This window comes from Octopus sinensis, linkage group LG20, assembly GCF_006345805.1.
Source record: "Octopus sinensis linkage group LG20, ASM634580v1, whole genome shotgun sequence".
NCBI lineage: Eukaryota > Metazoa > Mollusca > Cephalopoda > Octopoda > Octopodidae > Octopus > Octopus sinensis.
In genome coordinates, this window is record NC_043016.1 from 27,088,630 (window position 1) to 27,112,729 (window position 24,100).

General features: G+C 36.9%; 1 protein-coding gene across 3 annotated transcripts in view; it reads left to right on the forward strand.

Moving 5' to 3' along the window:
• The window catches only part of LOC115222550 (signal-induced proliferation-associated 1-like protein 2), a 174,831-nt gene that overhangs the window by 97,288 nt on the left and 53,443 nt on the right, over positions 1–24,100 (forward strand). For all 3 annotated transcript variants that reach the window (XM_029792812.2, XM_029792814.2, XM_029792813.2), the window contains exons 3-4: positions 11,643–11,788; positions 23,240–23,428. In XM_029792812.2, the coding sequence (XP_029648672.1) occupies positions 11,643–11,788; positions 23,240–23,428 (335 nt within the window). The remainder of the gene's footprint in view (positions 1–11,642; positions 11,789–23,239; positions 23,429–24,100) is intronic.

Below are 24,100 nucleotides of genomic sequence, written 5' to 3' on the forward strand. Positions count from 1 at the left end.
GGAGTACAGGTACTATGTAAATGGTTAATATGACATCAGGCAATATCCATGATACATTTCTAAGGATCAACCTTCCAAGTGTTGTATGTTGTTGCCAGAGAACCGTCTTCTGATATTTGACCCCTAACTTGAGCCATTCACAAGGAGTGGGTAGGACTACAACGTCAGACCTTGGAGTAGCAGTGACCGAGGAGTAACTTTATACTCCTCCAAACTTCTGAAGGTGAGCCTCACTACCAGATGCAATTTAATGTCCTTAATGTTTATTGATAATATAAGGCATGTATGGTAAGGAGTTTGTTTCCCAACTGCATTGTCCTAGGTTTGATCCCACTGTATAGCATCTCGGGCAGTTGTGAGTGTGTAACAGGATGAGAGATTCCTGCACTGGATGGGAGCAGTTCGCATCCTTTACATTAAATATTAATCGAAGAAAGAGTCAATATTTTCAATTAACTTAAACAGTATAAATATTTCTTCTTTGATTTTCAATATAACATTTCCTTCCTCTGGGCGAATTGGTAGCCTAGGAGCTTATCGGCAGTAGTCAAGAGGAGTGAGTTAATCCTGCCCTTTCAGGCATAGCAGAGATGCACCACGAGGTAGAAACTCGATAGAGCTGATGGAGACACGTCTGTCTTGTTCAGCTGCTAGCGTCCAAGAGAGCGATACAAGAGAATTTCACTGCTGCTAGTTTTCTGCGCATGCACACGAGGGAACTTCCGGAAGATTCCAACCCTGCGCATACGTGTTGGAGATTTCCAAGATGGCGTCACTACAAGTGGATTTGGTTGGAGGAAGTTGAAAGAAGCCCACTTTAAACATGTATCTGTATGTTACTGTCTCTTGCTCTGACATCATATGTAAATGTGTGTCATCATCATGTAAGCATTGTCCCTCATTTCCAATCTTTCATGAAAACATGTCTAATCCTGGAGGATTATCACCTTACTTTAAAACAGATGAGGGTTAGTGACAGAAAGAGCATCTGACTCTAGAAAAATCCAGCTCTGTAAATTCCGGCCTCTGAGCTTGGAAAAGTGAACATTAAGAAAATTATGAAATGATGAAGGCACTGTCACAGCAATATTGTCAAGCTCACTTTGCAATCATATGGTTTTAGGTGCAACCGTGTTGCACTTTGGGCAAGTGTCTTGTACTACGATTCCAGGTTGATCAATGCCTTCATCATCATCATCATCATCATCATCATTTAGCGTCCGTTTTCCATGCTAGCATGGGTTGGACGGTTCTACTGGGGTCTGTGAAGCCAGAAGGCTTCATCAGGCCCAGTCAAATCTGGCAGTGTTTCTACGGCTGGATGCCCTTCCTAACGCCAACCACTCCGTGAGTGTAGTGGGTGCTTTTTACGTGCCACCCGCACTGGTGCCAGACAGAGCTGGCAAACGGCCACGAACGGATGGTGCTTTTTATGTGCCACCGGCACGAGGGCCAGGCGAGGCTGGCAACGGACACGAAACGGGGCGGTGCTGGCAACGGTCGCGAAACGGAAAGATATGCCTTCTAAATGGAAACTGTCAGAAACCCTGTCATGAGTGTAATGTGTGCAGGTGTGTGCATAGATCTGTGTTTATTTTGATATCCCTTGGGTTTGCTTGTCTGAAGTGGTGATAATGTTTACATTTTTTATACTAACATTATAACTGGTCATTTTGTGATTTCAAAAAACATATAGAATAAGAAATCTTTCATTTGAAAATCAGATAAAAGTTTGTGACGAGCATCTGGCTGAAAATCCTGCCATAAATATGTCCCCTACTGACCTATGCATGCTAACATGGAAAAGGATAATAAACAATAAAAAAAATTATCAGTCATGTGATGGAGATTGGGATACATTTATTTCAGTTGATTATATACTTCTCCCTTTTAAACTCATGGCTTTGACCAGTGTAGGAAATAACAATTCAATAAAAATGCAAAAACTCAAGGGCATCATTTATCATCGTTTCTATGCTTGCATGGGTTGGGCAGAGTTCATTGAGGAAGATTCTTATGACTAGATGCCCTTATTATCACCAACCCTCACCTGTTGCCAAGTAAAGTAATATTTTTCCATGACAAGACATTTTCTCATGGAAGATTGAAAATGAACAACATTGCTTGTGTGGAGGTGAAGCTCATTTACAATCATCACGTATGCACACACACACACACACGCACACAGATACATGACAGGCTTTCAGTTTTCTTCTACAAAAAAACCACTCACAAGGATTTGCCCAAGGTAACCATGCTGTGTGATTGACCTCAAAACCAAATGGTTGGGAAGCAGCAAAAACCCTGTCAGTGGATTTGGTAGATGGAAACTGAAAGAAGCCTGTTGTATATGTATGTGTATATATGTCTTCGTATTTGTCACTTCCTCCCTTCACTTAACAACCAGTGTTTGTTTGCTTATGTCCACATAGTTTAATGCCCTGGTAAAAGAGACAGAATAAGTACTGACTTTAAAAAAAAAGCAAAAAGATTAAAAAAAGGGTTGATTTGTTCAACTAAAGCCATTCAATTTAGTGACCTAACATGGCTGCTGTCCAATGGTTGAAATAAGTAAAAGATAAAAGTTAAAAATAAAAGATCACTGGCATTTTTATTTTATTGAATTCAAAGAGACAAGACACTAAATTGAAACTAGTTGAGATTAAACTTAGGATTCCATTGCTATAGTAATTTGATCCCTCTGCCAATTCACAACCCCATAAGCTAAGCTAATTAGTTAATAATCGAACTAGTCATTAAAACAAAATAAATGTGTTATGTTGCAATGGGAATTGAGGTCTCCTCTGAAACACTCTTTGTAAATAAATAAATTCAAAATTCTCTGGGGATGTGTTTTGTTGTTAATGGCGATAGTTTTGTGTTTTATTGCTGTTAATAATTCTTGACACTTCAGATACTCTATGCTTACAAGAAGAAAAACCAATAAAATTGGAAGTTTGAATGAGCTCCAAGGATTCTCTTTGATTGAGTGACATATCTATTAACTATTAGATTATGTATGTACATAAGCTGTATCTAGTGTCTATGCAATGTTTACTACTGTTGTGTGTGTGAGTGTGTATACATATCTTTATGATGTACATACCATTACTATGTGCATCATTTTTGTATGACATGGATGTCTGTCTTGTCATAGATTGTTTAACTGTCAAATATGTGTGGAGCTGTTTTGTTAATTGTTGCCATTTAGTCTCAAGTCTGTCTGCCAGTCTGTGGAAAGATCTAAGATCAAATATGTTTCCAGCTAGCTGTGACTATCTTGTCTTTATAATATATGTAAGTGTGTGTGTGTAGTGGATTATCCAATAAATAATGCAGTTTTTTTCAATTGCATGAACTAAAAGTCAGAGGGGAATGGGTTAAACTACCTGCATCAACTTGCTATAAAAGCAGGTAGTAATTTTACTTTGTCTTATTCTTATGGAAGTGACAAAGGAGCATATTTGGTATATTTTGCTTTATGAGTTCAGTAAAGGCAACAATGCAATGGGATGTGTGAGCAATATTAATGCAATATATGAAGATTGGACAATAAGCATATGCCAGTATCAGCAGTGGTTCCAGAAATTCCAAGCTGAAAACTATAGTCAAGAAGACAAGCCTCGTCTTGGAAGATCTGTAGAGCTAGTTTGACAAGGACATCTTGCAAACCCTGGTGGAACAAAATCCCATCGTAACTGCTGAGGAACTAGTAGAGAAGCTTGGATTTGGTCATTCAATCGTTTATCAACACCTGTGTGCCATCAGAAAAGTCAGCAAATTGGGTCAATAGGTTCGTCACAAACTTTCCAAAGCTAATCATGCATAGAGAGTGAATGAGTGCTCTTCTTTGCTGTCACATCTCACAAATGAACTTTTTTTGGGACCAAATAGTGACTGGTTACAAGAAATGGGTTCTCTATAAAAATGTCAAGCACTGAAGACAGTGAGTAGGGAAAGGAGAAACACCAGCACCCCAGGCTGAAGAAGGTCTTTGCCCATGTAAGGTATTGTTATCTGTTTGATGGGATACAAAAGGTTTAGTCCACTTTGAACTTTTATACCCAAACCAAATGATAACAAAGGAAATCTACTGCAAGCAGCTTGAGTGGCTTAAGTCAGCACTAGGAAAAAATGACCGTCTTTGGTTTCAAGATGAAAGGTATTCTTCCATCAGGATAATACTCAGCCACATACAGCAAGGATGACATTCCAAAGGCTGGAGCGTTTGAATGGAAAATGATGCCCCACATACCAATATTCACTGGATATTGGCCCATCTGTTTACCAATTATTATTCCACAGTCTTCAAAATAGTGACTTGTTGTTTAGATTCCTTGTCATTAGGACTGGTTGTTGTAAGCTTTTAAAAGCCTATGAAATTAAATACAACAAAAACCAACCTTATTTTGTGACAGGTAGGGTATCTGGCCATGAAAAATTCTTCTTGAAATAAGTACCCCCTCCAATGTATATCATAGAAAAGTAGATATTAAACGTGATATTAATACGTGTGTGTGTGTGTGACTGATTGGCTCCCAAACTGTTTTTTTTAATGTTTTCTTTAGAGATAAGGTGTGATTTGAGAGAGATTTAGCTGTTATTTTTAGCAGGTTGCTGACCTTATAAATGCTTCACCATTGGCTCATTTGTCAGTCAGGCAAACTAGAACAAGTTGAGTTAGATGTCTTGTCCGGAACAGCTGTGATAAGATCTAAACTTAAGTTATGTGGTCAATAATCTCTGTTATCTTCACTATTTAACTCATGAATTATTGTAGATTAATCCCAGGATTTATTCATTGAGGGATTTTATATATTTTGTTTTTGCTCTCCGTGTTCTTTATTAGTTTTTCTTTCCTTTTTCTGCTTTGTTTTTAATGTCATCCTCTGTCTCTCTGACTATTCTTTTTCAATTTGTTGTATTCATTTCTTCTAGTCTTTCTTGTTTTGTTCTCTCATGCTCTCTCTCTCTCTCTCTTTCATTCTTTCTACTCTCTCCCGCAGTCATACTATATAGCCCTCTGTTGTCCCACACATACTATCACTCTATCTTTTCATTCTATTTAACCTCTTTTCTCTTTCATTCTACTTACTCCCACCTTATAATTCCTTCTTTATCTTCCTCTACCTCTCCTTTTGCTTCTCTCCCTTTATCTACTCTTATTCTCCCTCCCTTTATCTACTTCTCTATCTATCTATCACTCACTTTCATTCTGCTCCTTTTCCTCTTGCTTTCTATACTGCCATCTCTGTTATCCCTCGTTCTTCTCCCCTTCCTTGTCTTCCACCTTTCTCTCAAATTTTCGTGATAAGTCTTGAAATTTTTGTTTCTAGTTCAGGTTTAAAATTCCTGTGGAGGAATGATAGACTGAAGAAACTGCTGCCAGTGGTTCTAGTTGTTGTTGTAGTCAGGAATGGAGAGATACAACATTTCTGAATCTTTTTTTTTTTTTTTGCTTTGTATTTCTTTATATATATATATATATATATATATTTCTGTTCAAATAATCAGTGTGGTTCATGTTTGACTTCCCATAGCAAGTAATAAGACAATTATTCTCCAGTCATTTCATAGCAAACAAAGAAAGTTTCTGTTCAAAGAATTTCACTGGTCAATGAAAGAACATCTGTATTTTCTAGTTTATTTATTTATTCATTGGGTATACAAAAAAGGACTCCGGACAAAAATTAAGCAAAAAAAAAAAAACTTTTCAAAAGAAAACAACCCCAAAGCAAACCTCATTTGCATATTTAAAAAACAAAAAACTTTTACACCCTTTTAATATGATAAAAAACTAGTTTAATCCTTGTTTAGCCCCTAGTCCAGCAGAACAAGACATTTCAGCCATGACAACCTGCCATTTTAAGTATATTTTTCATCATGAACTACATTACTTTTTACCTTTTTAATTCTTCAGCATTTAAACTGATGATATCCATTCCAAGTAGTCTACATGACTTTCTACCCTACCATGTCTTTCTAAAAATAAACTATCACATCATAGAAATCACAAAGCTGTGAGATGATGTAGTGATAAATTCAAAACAGTGCAAATAGACAAGCATTATGTTTGACAGGAATCTGAATGCTTTTGATACCAACCTGCCTGAATCCATACTTAGTTCTACCATAAAAGTTTTAGGTTTTAGAGTGATCTCCATTAAACCTTTTCAAGAAAATTTCATGTTTATGTATGTTCCAAGCACCAACTTCATGAGTTATTTTACTAAATTCTTTATTGTTTTCAAAATTAATTGAAATGAAGCCAGGTATTTAAATAGAAATATGGAAACAAAAGGGTTATAGTAAGAGTGTGATTTGAGAAATTTGCTTGCTATTTTTAGAGTAGGTCAAAGGACCAAACACCATCTAGTTTCCTTTGTTGGTTTGTAAACATGTGAGTGAATATTTGAATTTTAATTCAAGAGCAAACATAAATCCACAAATTGATACAAAGTAAAAGATGTACTGGATTAACATTCTTAACTCTTTTGCATTCGGATCCACTCTGTCAAATGTAATGCTTATTTATTCACATTGTATTGAATTTATCCTGCATTATGTTGTAACCTTGAGATTTCAGTGATGTGATTGCTTTATGTTCAAAACGACATTCTAGGGCAGGTGTGAGATGTCAGATCTAGTCAGTTTGAACTTAAAGCAAGTAGAATGTTTTGGCCAGATATGGCTGGTTTAAATGCTAAAGGATTAAAGTGAATTTGTAGACAGAACAGTGCTAAGCCTATCACATGTGTTTCTGTGTGTGTGTGTGTGTGTGTATATATATATATATATAAGCATGTGGCTTAGTGGTTAGGGCATTCGGCTCACGATCATAAGGTTGTGAGTTCGATTTCCAGTGACACATTGTGTCCTCGAGCAAGACACTTTATTTCACATTGCTCCAGTCCACTCAGCTGACAAAAATGAGTTGTACCTGTATTTCAAAGGGCTGGCCTTGTCACACTGAGTCTCCCTGAGAACTACATTAGGAGTACACGTGTCTGTGGATTGCTGAGTCACTTGCACGTTAATTTCATGAGCAGGCTGTTCCATTGAGATCATATCAGCTGGGACCCTTGTCGTCGTAACCGACGGAGTGCTCCATATATATATATATATATATATTTATATATATATAAATTATTAGTTCTAAATCTCTGAACGAGAAACCTGCAGCAACAGTGCAATAGAGTGAAGCTTATTTGCCAACATAAAGTGGCAGTCCTGACTAGGACCAATGTTGCTGTTATTTAGCACCAGGAAAACATTGTCTCCAGCTGGCCATTGATGCACTAACTGCATCCTTATATTTTCAAACAAGGGAGATAGTGTCCCCACTCAGTTGTAAGCAATATCTGTGTACCAATGGTATCTGGATTATTTCATTTCATCAGCACAGAATAATTGCTTGGCTAGAGATGGTGACACTAATTCTTAGTAGCCAGCTGGAGACAATATTTCCCTGGGGCTAAATAACAGCAACATTGGTCCTAATCAGGACTGCCACTTTACTTTGGTAAATATGCTTTACTCTATCATACTGTTGTTGCATGTTTCTTGTTCAGAGATTTAGAACTAATAATTTCTCTATTTATGAGGTCAATGACTGTGTGTCACTTTGAACAGCATATACTTCGAACACGAACTAGTGTCACCATCTCTATTCAAGCGATTATTTTGTGCTGATGAAGGGAAATAATCCAGAAACCATTGATATTAGATATTGCTTTGAAAATATAAGGACGCAGTTAGTGCATCGATTACATCAACCCCAGTACTTGACTTGTACTTATTTTATTATCCCAAAAGGGTGAAAGGCAAAGTTGACCATGGCAGCATTTGAACTCAGAAAGTAATGAGAAGGAAGAAATTCAGCACAATTTCTGTAGAGAGATGAAGCTATTGCTTCTGTACTAAAGGAGATATTAATTTTTACAACGTTTAGTATACAGGAGTTTGCAAACTGGGGTAAATTTACCTCCTCAGGATGATTTTTCACCTATGCAGTGGGTACTTTTATTAATTCTGGTTTATCTACAACTAGAAGTATCGCCCGGCGTTGCTCGGGTTTGTAAGGGAAATAACTATATAAGCATTTTTAGAGATGTAAAGTATAATAGCCATCTCAATATGGCTAACCACAAAGGGGGGTGTTACTGTAGCTTTTTACGTTCTGAGATTTAATAATACATTTTTAGAGAGTTACTTCTCTTATATAATAGCAAAAAAATGCATTAAAAATGGGGAAAAATGATGGTAAATTTTTTTTAAAATCGTAGACTCATCGTAGACGCGCGCTAATACTCAGAAGGGCTCAATATGAATCACGACTATAAGATACCCGCTTTTGGTTACACTGCACCGCAAAATGTGGGAGTAGTTAGGAATCTAAATCGTCGGAGACAGACACACAACTTCACTTTTATATATAAAGATTATAATTTTAAAAAATTTGATGTTGTGAAGAAAAGAATTGGAAGTAGGGTTATTTTGTGAAACAATTCTATTCTTTTTCTTTCTATTCATTTAGATTTAATGATGTCTATTGAGAACTTGTTAATTACTGTGTTGTTAATGGAATTGTCTGATTCAGAAGACTGTGTTTCATCCTGGTATCCAGTCACCATTAGTTCGTTAATATGTGAAATAACATTAGTTAAAATAACAAAGATGGAGAGCTTCTTACAATGTGAAAAGGGAAAGTTAAGTAAACTTCATGTATTTCAGTCACAAAGGCCCATCATCAGAAGTGAACAGATTAAAAATGATTTATTTTACTTCTTTAAGCAAACTACCATGCTCTTCTGAAATAATATTATATGCTATCATATGTGCAATTGTTGTTATTTGAACTTAAAATAACAATGTTTAAAAACACTATTTTAAATTTCTACTTGGCTGATTGTTTTATTTTGGCAGAAGTGTGAAGACAAACAACTGTATAAAAACAGTGTATTTGGGATAAATTTACTTTCAAAATGTTGACAGAGAGTAAGGAATGAAAAAGATTGAGAATTCTTGGCATACAAGTAAATGTTGGTGTATAAAACATTGGTAGTTACAAAGATAGGGGACATGACAGGATTTAAGGTTCACAGCCTGCTTTTTTGTTTGGTTATTTTTTTAGAGGAAGGATTTTAAAAGTTAAAAATGCCTTTTATGTCTTCATATACCTCAAGAATAAGGCAGCTACTATGTTAAGTTCCAATAAAGAATTTCTGAATCCCAATTGAAAAGAAAAAGTGTGTGTGTGTACATATGTATTTTTGAAGAGATAAATCAGATCAACCATTTAATAGGAGTTAAAGACAGTAGGAAGTTTGTTGGAAGGGGGGGGGGGATTTTGGCTGCTACATTGAGATAGCAAAGTACATAATACAAAGAATCTTTATTTTTGGTTCATGTGGTCCCTATTTTAACTTTAGGGAGACAAAAACGTACTGGTGTTTCTATGCTAAACAGTAAGGTGGTGGTGTTTTAAAATTGTGCTAAATATCTCTGTATCTTAGTCAAAAAAATATTCTTAAAGTACTTGACTCTTATTTCTGATACAAAAATGGTACAGAATTTGTTCCTCTTTCTTCCCGACACCAATTTCATTTCTTGAGATTTTTCATTTTTAAATTTCAAATTGATAAAATTAGTGTGTCCATAAATTGGAATCATTGCATAGACAAGTTAAAATCTATTTACTATTTCAATGTCTCTTTTGATTTTTACATCACACACTTTCCCACACAAGTGCGCGCGTGCACACACACACACACACACACACACACACACACACACACACACACACACACACACACACACACTCTCTCTCTCTCTCTCTCTCTCTCTCTCTCTAAAGTGAATGCTTCTGAGAACATATATAAAAAATAGTAATAATTTATATAAATTATTGGTTTAAATATCAAGAGAGACTCAATTTGAGTTGATAAATATAGAAAGAATTAATCATATTTTGCTGATTTGATAGTGAATGTTCAATTCTTAACCATAATATGGTTTCAATTCTTAGATTGGGTAGCGTGTTGTGTTCTTAAATAAAATATTTCATTTCACATTGATTTAGTCCGCTTGGCTTTAAATGAGTAACCTTGTGACAGATTGGCATCCCTCTCAGGTTGAATGTTGTGGTCTTGATCACATATATACATCGTGGAACCTGGTAATTGGCTTCGATTCCTATGACACATAACAGTACCTATAGATTTAATGTTTTAGCAAAGAAATTCAGCTTTCGCTAATTCTGTAAACAGTTAAAATATTTCAGAATATTTTTGTGATTTAAATATTTGAAATGAATTTCATTCACAATTTAAATTTCTGTACAATATATGACATCAAAGAATTAGATATAATAGCGGATATAATAAAAATGATAATCAAATAATGCAAATTCATGTTAAGCGAGCAACCTGATACCTAGAATTTATACAAACACACTTTGCAGTATAAGTAAATAAATATGTAACAAAATAAATAAATAATGCAGAATATAGATAACTAATTAAATTGATAATAATTAGAAAAATACATAAATGTAAGCAGTCTGTTGGTGATATATTTACAAAACATTTAAGTAACATATACTTGTAAACTTGTACGTAAATACCCTAACATAAATGTACATACACCTGCATCACACACACACATTTTGAGTACAGACCATAATATGACATTAGATAGATGACAAAGGAAGAGGAGATTATTCAGTGCACTTCATTAGCTCACAGCTGTTTCTGCTTCGAGATGCAGTGTGTGCAAATCAGACTGTACTGCATCTTACGGCAGGAACAGCTGTAAGATAATGAAGTGTTTGCATAAATCTCACATTCCTTTGTCATTCATTTAATGTCATATTACACTTTGTAGCCAACTAATACTTTATTCTGAAGCATATCCATATAGAGTACTAACACCAGGTTATTAGTATCACTATATAGCAAATATATATATATATATATATTATATATATATATATATATGTAAGTAATTACAACATTTTGCTTAGAGATACTGTATGCTATAATAAAGAAAATTGTTTATCAATTAATTGGAATTATGTAACTTTGACTAAACGAAAGCCTACACAGTTCTCATACAGTCAGCTCTATGTTGCATTATTTTAAGGTTCAAAAGAAGGCTAATATAAAAATATTTGCTGAGAGAAATGGAAACAGTATGTTTACTGACATTTGTGTCCACAAGGAGATTCTACTTTAAAAAGCAAAATGCGCTATTTAGCGTGTTTCAAAAAATGGAACTACATTTATCATTTTTGAAAAATAATATACATTATTATAAAAATATTTGTGAAGAAATAAAATTTTGGGGAACATTTCAGGAAATATGAGATGAATGTTGAATATGATGAAATGACTTTCAAAAGTAAGTTAATTCATTGCATATACAGGTGAATATATATGTATATATATATAATGTGCATCACTTTTCTAAAAGCAAACATGACATTTTTAACATAAAATTTCCCAGAGGGTAGGTGTTTTTGTTAGTTTTGTATAATACATTTTATTTTGCTATGTACATGTTAACTTGTTTTGCCTCTCTCTCTCTCTCTCTCAACTTTTTAAATGCTTTTATTCACATCTTTTTATTTTTTGTGTATTCAGATCATCAAAATTATTTTGGTATTGATGAAAATCTTGGACCCACTGCTATCAGTATTAAAAGAGAAAAAACTGATGGTCGCGAAAATAATAATGGTAAAGCTGATTACGGTCAGTTTCAGTTCCGTGTCATCTTCAGAACAAGTGAGGTATGTTGCATAAGTCTATTTATATAACATTGGCTAATTTATTTGTGTGTGTGTGTCTGTTCACAGGTGCCTCCTCTCCACCCCAGCTGATTCATTCCATTACAGTGGAGTGAATCATCATTGCAGTAGAAATTATATAACCTGTTTTGAGCTTTTGCTTCAAGACATTGTGTGTGTGTGTGTGTGTCTGTGCTGAGACTGCGACATCTCCAGTCTTTCATAGACGACGGTGATCAGGTGTGGTCACTGTTTGTGAGGTGCATGTTTCCACAGCTCGTCTCATTGACCAAACTGCAATTATGGATCAAGCAGAGACTGAGGTTGAGCGAATGGCACCACTCTTGAGCAGCTCTGTCATCCGGGTTCAAACTTGTGTGATTTCAATCCCACGTAGGCGTTCTATAGAGGATTAGTGGAGGTATGACGATGTTCTTGGGGAGACTCTGGGCGTCAACAGGGAATACCTGACTCACCTCTTCAGGAAGTCTTTTGGGCCAGGACCTATGGACAATTTTCAGAGATCCCTGGCCTGGCAGTGCTGTTGGGGAGCATTGCTCATTCTCGAGATAAGGTCTACAGGCATGGTTCATGAAACACCGAACCGAGATGCAGAATGTGTATGGTGGACTCGTTTGAAAGGCTTAGAGACAAAACCTTTCCTCTCTGGCCAACCTCTCATCAACTTTTTCAAGTATTACTTGAAAAGGAATGTGAGTAGAGAGGGAAGTTTTGTCTAATGAAAAGTTTAATAAAAGGTGGATGAATGTAGCAAAGATGGTATGCATAAATGACGGACCCACTTTGAGCATGAACTTATAAAACAAAATGAGAAAGGGTGCTTGCTCTCATGGTTTTTTCCAAGGTTACTGTGGTTGTTTTGCGTAGGATTTTCTTTCCGTGGATAACCCTAGTCAGTGTTCTATTTTCTCCCTCGTTTGGGAATGTCTGTTGTTAAAATGTTACCTTGTTATTTCTTTGTGTACATCCCAAAATGTTTTTGATCCTCATTGATTGATTTTGAAAAGAAAAATTCTACAAGGTATTGTCCCCTCTTTGTTTGGTCCTACGTGGCTTAGAAAAGAAATCTGTCTGTCTGTCTATGTCTATCTATCTCTGTCTATCTATCTATATCTATGTATGTATCTATCTATCTATCTCTGTCTATCTCTATCTATCTATCTATCTCTGTCTATCTCTATCTATCTATATCTGTATACCTCTATCTATTTATATCTGTCTATCTCTATCTATCTATATCTGTCTGTCTATCTCTATCTTATCTCTATCTATTTCTATCTATCTCTATATCTATCTCTATCTGTATGTCTCTATCTGTATGTCTCTGTCTGTATGTCTCTGTCTGTATGTCTCTGTCTGTATGTCTCTGTCTGTATGTCTCTGTCTGTCTGTCTCTGTCTGTATGTCTCTTTCTGTATGTCTCTATCAGTATGTCTCTGTCTGTATGTCTCTGTCTGAATGTCTCAGTCTGTATGTCTCTGTCTGTATGTCTCTGTCTGTATGACTCTTTCTGTATGTCTCTTTCTGTATGTCTCTGTCTGTATGTCTCTGTCTGTATGTCTGTCTGTATGTCTCTGTCTGTATGTCTCTGTCTGTATGTCTCTGTCTGTATGTCTCTGTCTGTATGTCTCTGTCTGTCTGTCTCTGTCTGTATGTCTCTGTCAGTATGTCTCTTTCTGTATGTCTCTTTCTGTATGTCTCTTTCTGTATGTCTCTGTCAGTATGTCTCTTTCTGTATGTCTCTGTCTGTATGTCTCAGTCTGTATGTCTCTGTCTGTATGTCTCTTTCTGTATGACTCTTTCTGTATGACTCTTTCTGTATGTCTCTGTCTGTATGTCTCTGTCTGTATGTCTCTTTCTGTATGTCTCTGTCAGTATGTCTCTGTCTGTATGTCTCTGTCTGTATGTCTCTGTATGTCTCTGTCTGTATGTCTCTGTCTGTATGTCTCTGTCTGTATGTCTGTCTGTATGTCTCTGTCTGTATGTCTCTGTCTGTATGTCTCTGTCTGTCTGTCTCTGTCTGTATGTCTCTGTCAGTATGTCTCTTTCTGTATGTCTCTTTCTGTATGTCTCTTTCTGTATGTCTCTGTCAGTATGTCTCTGTCAGTATGTCTCTGTCTGTATGTCTCTGTCTGTATGTCTCTGTCTGTATGTCTCTGTCTGTATGTCTCTGTCTGTATGTCTCTGTCTGTATGTCTCTGTCTGTATGTCTCTTTCTGTATGTCTCTGTCAGTATGTCTCTGTCTGTATGTCTCTGTCTGTATGTCTCTGTATGTCTCTGTCTGTATGTCTCTGTCTGTATGTCTCTGTCTGTATGTCTCTTTCTGTATGTCTCTTTCTGTATGTCTCTGTCAGTATGTCTCTGTCAGTATGTCTCTGTCTGTATGTCTCTGTCTGTATGTCTCTGTCTGTATGTCTCTGTCTGTATGTCTCTGTCTGTATGTCTCTGTCTGTATGTCTCTGCCTGTATGTCTCTGTCTGTATGTCTCTTTCTGTATGTCTCTTTCTGTATGTCTCTATCTGTATGTCTCTGTCTGTATGTCTCTGTCTGTATGTCTCTGTCTGTATGTCTCTGTATGTCTCTGTCTGTATGTCTCTGTCTGTATGTCTCTGTCTGTATGTCCCTGTCTGTATGTCCCTGTCTGTATGACTCTTTCTGTATGTCTCTATCTGTATGTCTCTATCTGTATGTCTCTTTCTGTATGTCTCTGTCTGTATGTCTCTGTCTGTATGTCTCTGTCTGTATGTCTCTGTCTGTATGTCTCTTTCTGTATGTCTCTTTCTGTATGTCTCTATCTGTATGTCTCTGTCTGTATGTCTCTGTCTGTATGTCTCTGTCTGTATGTCTCTGTCTGTATGTCTCTGTCTGCATGTCTCTGTCTGTATGTCTCTGTCTGTATGTCTCTGTCTGTATGTCCCTGTCTGTATGTCCCTGTCTGTATGACTCTTTCTGTATGTCTCTATCTGTATGTCTCTGTCTGTATGTCTCTGTCTGTATGTCTCTGTCTGTATGTCTCTGTATGTCTCTGTCTGTATGTCTCTGTCTGTATGTCTCTGTCTGTATTGTCCCTGTCTGTATGTCCTGTCTGTATGACTCTTTCTGTATGTCTCTATCTGTATGTCTCTATGCTATACTTTCTCTTATGTGTATGTTCTGTATGTATGTCTCTGTCTGTATGTCTCTGTCTGTATGTCTCTGTCTGTATGTCTCTTTCTGTATGTCTCTTCTTTGTATGTCTCTATCTGTATGTCTCTGTCTGTATGTCTCTGTCTGTATGTCTCTGTCTGTATGTCTCTGTCTGTATGTCTCTGTCTGCATGTCTCTGTCTGTATGTCTCTGTCTGTATGTCTCTGTCTGTATGTCCCTGTATGTTGTCCCTGTGTATGACTCTTTCTGTATGTCTCTATCTGTATGTCTCTATCTGTATGTCCTATCTGTATGTTCTTCTTATGTCTCTGTCTGTCTCTGTCTGTATGTCTCTGTCTGTATGTCTCTGTCTGTATGTCTCTTTCTGTATGTCTCTTTCTGTATGTCTCTATCTGTATGTCTCTGTCTGTAGTCTCTGTCTGTATGTCTCTGTCTGTATGTCTCTGTCTGTATGTCTCTGTCTGTATGTCTCTGTCTGCATGTCTCTGTCTGCATGTCTCTGTCTGCATGTCTCTGTCTGTATGTCTCTGTCTGTATGTCTCTGTCTGTGTATGTCTCTGTATCTCTGTCTGTATGACTCTTCTGTATGTCTCTTTCTGTATGTCTTGTCTGTATGTCTCTGTCTGTATGTCTCTGTCTGTATGTCTCTGTCTGTATGTCTCTGTCAGTATGTCTCTTTCTGTATGTCTCTTTCTGTATGCTCTTTCTGATGTATTTCTGTATGTCTCTGTCTGTATGTCTCTGTCTGTATGTCTCTTTCTGTATGTCTCTGTCTGTATGTCTCTGTATGTCTCTGTCTGTATGTCTCTGTCTGTATGTCTCTTTCTGTATGTCTCTCTGTATGTCTCTTTCTGTATGTCTCTGTCCGTTATGTCTCTGTCTGTATGTCTCTGTCTGTATATGTCTGTATGTCTCTGTCTGTATGTCTCTGTCGTATGTCTCTGTGTCTGTATGTCTCTGTATGTCTCTTTCTGTATGTCTCTTTCTGTATGTCTCTGTCTGTATGTCTCTTTCTGTATGTCTCTGTCAGTATGTCTCTGTCAGTATGTCTCTCTGTCTGTATGTCTCTGTCTGTATGTCTCTTTCTGTATGTCTCTTCTGTATGTCTCTGTCAGTATGTCTCTGTCTGTATGTCTCTGTCTGTATGTCTCTGTCTGTATGTTTCAGTCTGTATGTCTCTGTCTGTATGTCTCTTTCTGTATGTCTCTTTCTGTATGTCTCTGTCTGTCTGTATGTCTCTTTCTGTATGTCTCTGTCTGCATGTCTCTGTCTGCATGTCTCTTTCTCTATGTCTCTGTCTGTATGTCTCTGTCTGTATGTCTCTGTCTGCATGTCTCTGTCTGTATGTCTCTGTCTGTATGTCTCTGTCTGTATGTCTCTGTCTGCATGTCTCTGTCTGTATGTCTCTGTCTGCATGTCTCTGTCTGCATGTCTCTGTCTGTATGTCTCTGTCTGTATGTCTCTGTATGTCTCTGTCTGCATGTCTCTGTCTGTATGTCTCTGTCTGTATGTCTGTCTGTATGTCTCTGTCTGTATGTCTCTGTCTGTATGTCTCTGTCTGTATGTCTCTGTATGTCTCTGTCTGTATGTCTCTGTCTGTATGACTCTTTCTGTATGTCTCTTTCTGTATGTCTCTGTCTGTATGTCTCTGTCTGTATGTCCCTGTCTGTATGACTCTTTCTGTATGTCTCTATCTGTATGTCTCTATCTGTATGTCTCTTTCTGTATGTCTCTGTCTGTATGTCTCTGTCTGTATGTCTCTGTCTGTATGTCTCTGTCTGTATGTCTCTGTCTGTATGTCTCTGTCTGTATGTCTGTCTGTATGTCTCTGTCTGTATGTCTCTGTCTGTATGTCTCTGTCTGTATGTCTCTGTCTGTATGTCTCTGTCTGTCTGTCTCTGTCTGTATGTCTCTGTCAGTATGTCTCTTTCTGTATGTCTCTTTGTATGTCTTTTCTGTATGTCTCTGTCAGTATGTCTCTTTCTGTATGTCTCTGTCTGTATGTCTCAGTCTGTATGTCTCTGTCTGTATGTCTCTTTCTGTATGTCTCTGTCAGTATGTCTCTGTCAGTATGTCTCTGTCTGTATGTCTCTGTATGTCTCTGTCTGTATGTCTCTGTCTGTATGTCTCTTTCTGTATGTCTCTATCAGTATGTCTCTGTCTGTATGTCTCTGTCTGAATGTCTCAGTCTGTATGTCTCTGTCTGTATGTCTCTGTCTGTATGACTCTTTCTGTATGTCTCTTTCTGTATGTCTCTGTCTGTATGTCTCTGTCTGTATGTCTCTCTGTATGTCTGTCTGTATGTCTCTGTCTGTATGTCTCTGTCTGTATGTCTCTGTCTGTATGTCTCTGTCTGTATGTCTCTGTCTGTCTGTCTCTGTCTGTATGTCTCTGTCAGTATGTCTCTTTCTGTATGTCTCTTTCTGTATGTCTCTTTCTGTATGTCTCTGTCAGTATGTCTCTTTCTGTATGTCTCTGTCTGTATGTCTCAGTCTGTATGTCTCTGTCTGTATGTCTCTTTCTGTATGTCTCTGTCAGTATGTCTCTGTCTGTATGTCTCTGTCTGTATGTCTCTGTATGTCTTTGTCTGTATGTCTCTGTCTGTATGTCTCTGTCTGTATGTCTGTCTGTATGTCTCTGTCTGTATGTCTCTGTCTGTATGTCTCTGTCTGTATGTCTCTTTCTGTATGTCTCTTTCTGTATGTCTCTGTCTGTATGTCTCTGTCTGTATGTCTCTGTCTGTATGTCTCTGTCTGTATGTCTCTGTCTGTATGTCTCTGTCTGTATGTCTCTTTCTGTATGTCTCTTTCTGTATGTCTCTGTCTGTATGTCTCTGTCTGTATGTCTCTGTCAGTATGTCTCTGTCAGTATGTCTCTGTCTGTATGTCTCTGTCTGTATGTCTCTGTATGTCTCTGTCTGTATGTCTCTGTCTGTATGTCTCTTTCTGTATGTCTCTTTCTGTATGTCTCTGTCTGTATGTCTCTTTCTGTATGTCTCTGTCTGTATGTCTCTGTCTGTATGTCTCTGTCTGTATGTCTCTTTCTGTATGTCTCTTTCTGTATGTCTCTGTCTGTATGTCTCTGTCAGTATGTCTCTTTCTGTATGTCTCTGTCAGTATGTCTCTGTCAGTATGTCTCTGTCTGTATGTCTCTGTCTGTATGTCTCTTTCTGTATGTCTCTTTCTGTATGTCTCTGTCAGTATGTCTCTGTCAGTATGTCTCTGTCTGTATGTCTCTGTCTGTATGTTTCAGTCTGTATGTCTCTGTCTGTATGTCTCTTTCTGTATGTCTCTTTCTGTATGTCTCTGTCTGTCTGTATGTCTCTTTCTGTATGTCTCTTTCTGTATGTCTCTGTCTGCATGTCTCTTTCTGCATGTCTCTTTCTGCATGTCTCTTTCTCTATGTCTCTGTCTGTATGTCTCTGTCTGTATGTCTCTGTCTGTATGTCTCTGTCTGCATGTCTCTGTCTGTATGTCTCTGTCTGTATGTCTCTGTCTGCATGTCTCTGTCTGCATGTCTCTGTCTGCATGTCTCTGTCTGTATGTCTCTGTCTGCATGTCTCTGTCTGCATGTCTCTGTCTGCATATGTCTGTGTCTGTATGTCTCTGTCTGTATGTCTCTGTATGTCTCTGTCTGCATGTCTCTGTCTGTATGTCTCTGTCTGTATTTCTCTGTCTGTATGTCTCTGTCTGTATGTCTCTGTCTGTATGTCTCTGTCTGCATGTCTCTGTCTGCATGTCTCTGTCTGTATGTCTCTGTCTGTATGTCTCTGTCTGTATGTCTCTGTATGTCTCTGTCTGCATGTCTCTGTGTGTATGTCTCTGTCTGTATGTCTCTGTCTGTATGTCTCTGTCTGCATGTCTCTGTCTGTATGTCTCTGTCTGTATGTCTCTGTCTGTATGTCTCTGTCTGTATGTCTCTGTCTGCATGTCTCTGTCTGCATGTCTCTGTCTGCATGTCTCTGTCTGTATGTCTCTGTCTGTATGTCTCTGTCTGTATGTCTCTGTCTGCATGTCTCTGTCTGCATGTCTCTGTCTGCATGTCTCTGTCTGTATGTCTCTGTCTGTATGTCTCTGTCTGTATGTCTCTGTCTGTATGTCTATCTCTTTCTGTCTATCTCTTTCTGTCTATCTCTGTCTGTCTATCTCTGTCTGTCTATCTCTGTCTGTCTATCTCTGTCTGTCTATCTCTGTCTGTCTATCTCTGTCTGTCTATCTCTGTCTGTCTATCTCTGTCTGTCTATCTCTGTCTGTCTATCTCTGTCTGTCTATCTCTGTCTGTCTATCTCTGTCTGTCTTTCTATATCTGTCTATCTCTCTATCTCTCTATCTTTATCTATCTCTCTATCTTTATCTATCTCTCTATCTTTATCTCTATCTATCTATTTATCTATCTATCTATCTGTCTATCTCTCTGTCTGTCTGTCTGTCTGTCTGTCTGTCTCTATCTATCTATCTCTATCTATATATCTCTATCTATCTATCTATCTCTATCTATCTCTATCTATCTATCTATCTATCTATCTCTATCTCTATCTCTATCTATCTATCTATCTATCTATCTATCTATCTTTCTATCTCTATCTATCTCTATCTTTCTATCTCTATCTATCTCTATCTTTCTATCTCTATCTATCTATCTTTCTATCTCTATCTATCTATCTATCTTTCTATCTCTATCTCTCTGTCCATCCATCCATCCATCCATCAATGCATGCACATATATAGTAAATTAACTGTAAACTATTAATTTTCATAGCCATTTACTGATTTAAGAAAAAAATAAATGAACTTCAACTCTGAATAATTATGAAAGAAAAAAAATATTGAAAACTTTTGGTGTTAATTAAAATTTCTTAAATTAAATAAAAAAGACTATTTATTAGTTTAAAACCTAAAATATATTTTAACCTTTCCAAGCTTGTATGGGCTCGACAGTCTGTTGAGGCAGGTTTTCTATGGCTGGATGCCCTTCCTGTCACCAACACTCGCCTGTTTCCTTTCTTCACAACTGGACATGTTTACTTGGAAGGTTTGAAACAAACAACACCATTTGCATAAGTGTGATGGTTGTTTACAACTATCATACAATGTCAAAACAAGGAGACATTAAGGCCCCCTCCCCCCAACCCACACATTATATACAGATGCATGATCTCACACATGCGTGTGCACGCACGCACACACACATACACACACGGTTTTCTTTCAGTTTTTGTCTAGTAAATGTACTCACAAGGTTTTTGGTCAGCCCATGACTAAAGTAGAAGAAACTTGTCCAAGCTGCCACACTGGCACTGAACCTAAAACCTATGTGGTGAAAGCATGCAAGAATATAGCTGTAAAACAGTGATAAATTTGATATGAAGAACTGTTAACATGAAATAGAAAACTAGATTAGTTGTTTAATTTGCTGAGAATCCTATATAGCTTACATAAGTTGTTTCACCATGACATTTTAGTTAGAATAATGTCATTGTAATTTGAAAGATGTGTTGGTCTCCATAATTTCAATGGAATCTGTTCTAGATTAAATTCCAAGGTGCTTTTTATATTAAAACTTGAGAATTGGCCATCAACTTTTGATTTGTTTAATGTCTTGCAGTAAGTAGAATTGCAGTTTTTATTTATTTATTATTTTTGTTAGACTTCAGTTCATTAGTTTGTAGTGGTAGACAGCTCCTATATCTGTATCCCTTTCAGGTTCTTGCTGATTGGAAGTTAGAGAGTGAAAGAAAATTTGGGTCACCTGAATGAGATTGTTGGTTTGCTCTGGATCAGTCTCGATCAGCTTAGACCATTGTCTTTATTCAGATATAGTTTTATTATCTAGGTGTAGGTTATCCAATTTTCTTTATCCAATTTTCTTGCCTGGGGTGCTAACTATTCTACCAGCTTGTCATCTTTGTTGGTACCAATTTGGTCATCTACAAGTGTTTTTTTGTGGTTTGAGGGAGATTTGACAATTATGTCAAGCAAGTCAGTGACATAGAATTCCTCTTATTTATTACCCAAAGTAATAAATTCATCAAACTATTTCAAAGAAAGTGAAGTTTTATATTTATCTAACATTTTTATACTTTTTATCTGTCACTAGATTTAGTCTTTGAACTGTAGTTATGTTGGGGTATCATCTTGGACGGTTTAATCAAACAAATCTACCCCAGTACTTACCTTTTGTTTAAGTCTGGCGGTTATTTTGCCCCCCCCCCCTAACTACCGCTAAGCATTTCGCCCAGCATGCTGGCGTTTCTGCCAGCTCCCCTGGGGTGCTAACTATTCTACCAGCTTGTCATCTTTGTTGGTACCAGTTTGGTCATCTACAAGAATTGACATGTTGCTCAATTGAATAAATCCACAGATAGAGAGAAAGAGAGAGAAAGAGACTGTTGCAAGTTAACAGAAATGGTAGCATGATGATGGTAAATGGCTGACTTTTTAGTTTTGGTGATGTACACCCAATTCATATTCTACCCAAACTACCTTTTGTTTTCCATGAATGTAGAGTTAAAACAAATATTTATAATAAATGGCATTTAATTCATTTATTGTGTGTGCACACACATATACGCACCTCACCTTCAATGTTTAGGAAATTGATACACTTATATAGTGACAGAACTACCAGTGCCATGTATCCAGTTTATTTTATTTCCCTTCTGTTCTTAATGCTTTGGGCAAATGATACTTTATATATTTATATCTTTTTGCTCTAAGACTATTGAATTTTGTACCAGATCGGCAGACTACAATATATTTGTATTATTTACGACATGATTGGCGTTGGGGTTACTAGGTAAGGTCAAAGTATCAGTAAAATGTCTTGTTTGCATAAAAGTCTGACCTTTTGCCAAAATAACTTGATAATTACAGCAATAATGTTCTAGTTCATTAGGATTTATAATTTACAAATTTTAATACAGAAACAGAAACGACACTAAATAATTGAGAGGAATATCTTTAATTCTTATAAAATCAGGAATGCCCAGCATTTTCCAGAAGGTGATCTGCAAAACTGATGAATGGATCATCAAATATGAATGTACTTTTAATTAAAGTATACAAGCCATAAATATTGTAAGATGTTAATATTTTAACATCCTAATATTAGGATGGTAATATTTTAAAAATTAGTGTATGCATAAGATAATTTGTTTTTAATTGCCACAACATGGTGAGTCATAGTCATTTTAAGTTACAAACATAGGTACTCTTCACAACCACATGGTTTGGGGTTCAGTCCTTCTGTGCTGCACCTTGGATGATTACTACAGACCCTGGCTGACCAAATCATTGTGAGTGTATTTGGTAGTTTGAAACTGTGGAAGCTGCTGCATATACAAGTGTGTGTCTTTCACTACTTGACAGCTAGGGGGTGTTCTGTTTATGCCCCTTAAACTTAAGTTATGTGAAAAGAGACAAGTACCAAACTTAAAAAATAAGCACTGAGGCCAATTTGATTGATTAATCCCTTCAACGCAGTATCCCAGCATGTTCTAATTACCAAATTCTTGTTCTAATTACCAAAGACTTCTAGCTGTTGTGGAATGTATCTACCACAACATTTGCAATTGGCACAACTGGTATGATATCTAAACATTTCTGTAAAGACATAAATTAACTATAAGGGCTAACTTAAGTATGTTCTAGAAAGCCATTTTGGCAATTAAGAAATGTATCTGTCCTTCTATTTGTAAAGAATACTATCCTCTGAAAATAAGGAGACATAATTCAGGGTAACCCTAAACATTTCTAGAATATTCTCATGCAATACTTAACTTGAAGTATTTCTTGGTTTTCCAAGATGTGATTGTTTCTGTTTGTTTAGAATAGTAAATTCTTGGTAAATCTCTCAAGGTACAGGTATGGCTGTGTGGTTAAGAAACTCGCTTTGCAACCACATGGTTTCAGGTTCAGTCCCACTGTGTGACATCTAGGGTGAGTATCTTCTACTTTCTGCTCTGGGCCAACCTATACTTTGTGAATAAATTTGGTAGACAGAAACTGTGTAAAGCCTAGGTTTAAGAGGCTGAATCTTGTCTGAACATAAATCAACTGGAATATTTGAGCTGGATATGGCCAGTTTGAACACTAAAGGGTTAAAAATAAGTAATGGGGTGCAGTTTGTCTGACTGAAAACCTTCCAAAGTAATGTTCCAGTTCAATGATTGAAACAAATAATAAAAAAAAAAAGAAAAACAAAATTTTTGTTCTGTTTAGAAAGGAATTTTTTAGTTTTTTCTTTCTTTCTAAATCTGACTTTTTAAAATTTATTTTCTTTTTAAGCTCGCAACACTGCGTGGTTCCATCTTGGAAGATGCTATACCATCATCTAGTCGTTTAAGTAGTTCCAGAGGAGTTCCTTATAAAGATGTTTTGGAATATATACTGCCAGAAGTTAATCTTTCTTGTTTAAAACAAGCCATTCCTGGTCAAAAGACTGCTGAACAACTGCTCAAGCTGGATGAGCAAAGAGTAAGTGTTTGTTGTATTAATATGAGCTGATATTATTCTCTATTTCACTTTCCCAAACATTATTTTTAACTATCACCTATTTTATTAATACTTTTATAATGCCCTTTGCTATAATTCAACACTCTTTTTAAATAATGTACACACACAGAATATCAGGGTCTAGAGGAATTTTGTTTAGGGTACTAGTTTGATGTGTGGAGGCACGTGGCCTAGTGGTTAGAGCAGCAGACTCGTGGTCAAGGGATCGCGGGTTTGAATCTCAGACCGGGCAATGTGTGTGTTTATGAGCAAAACACCTAAGCTCCACGTGGCTCCGGCAGAAGGTAATGGCGAACTTCTGTTGACTCTTTCGCCACAACTTTCTCTCACTCTTTCCTCCTGCATCTTCCAGCTCACCTGCGACAGACCGGCGTCCCGTCAAGGTAGGGAACATATACGCCAAGGAAACCGAGAAACCGGCCCTATGAGCCAGACATGGCTCAAGAAGGAACAAACAACTTTAGTTTGATGCGGTTGACTCCTTACCTCAGCACTACCCAACAATTATTATTGTTGTTTTAGTTATAATTGCAGCTAATAAGCAATTTAATCCTCACAGACCTAGGCTCTTGTGTCTAACTTTAGCCTCCACTTGGGCTCCTGTGCAAAAATAGTTAAATATACAGTTCAAGA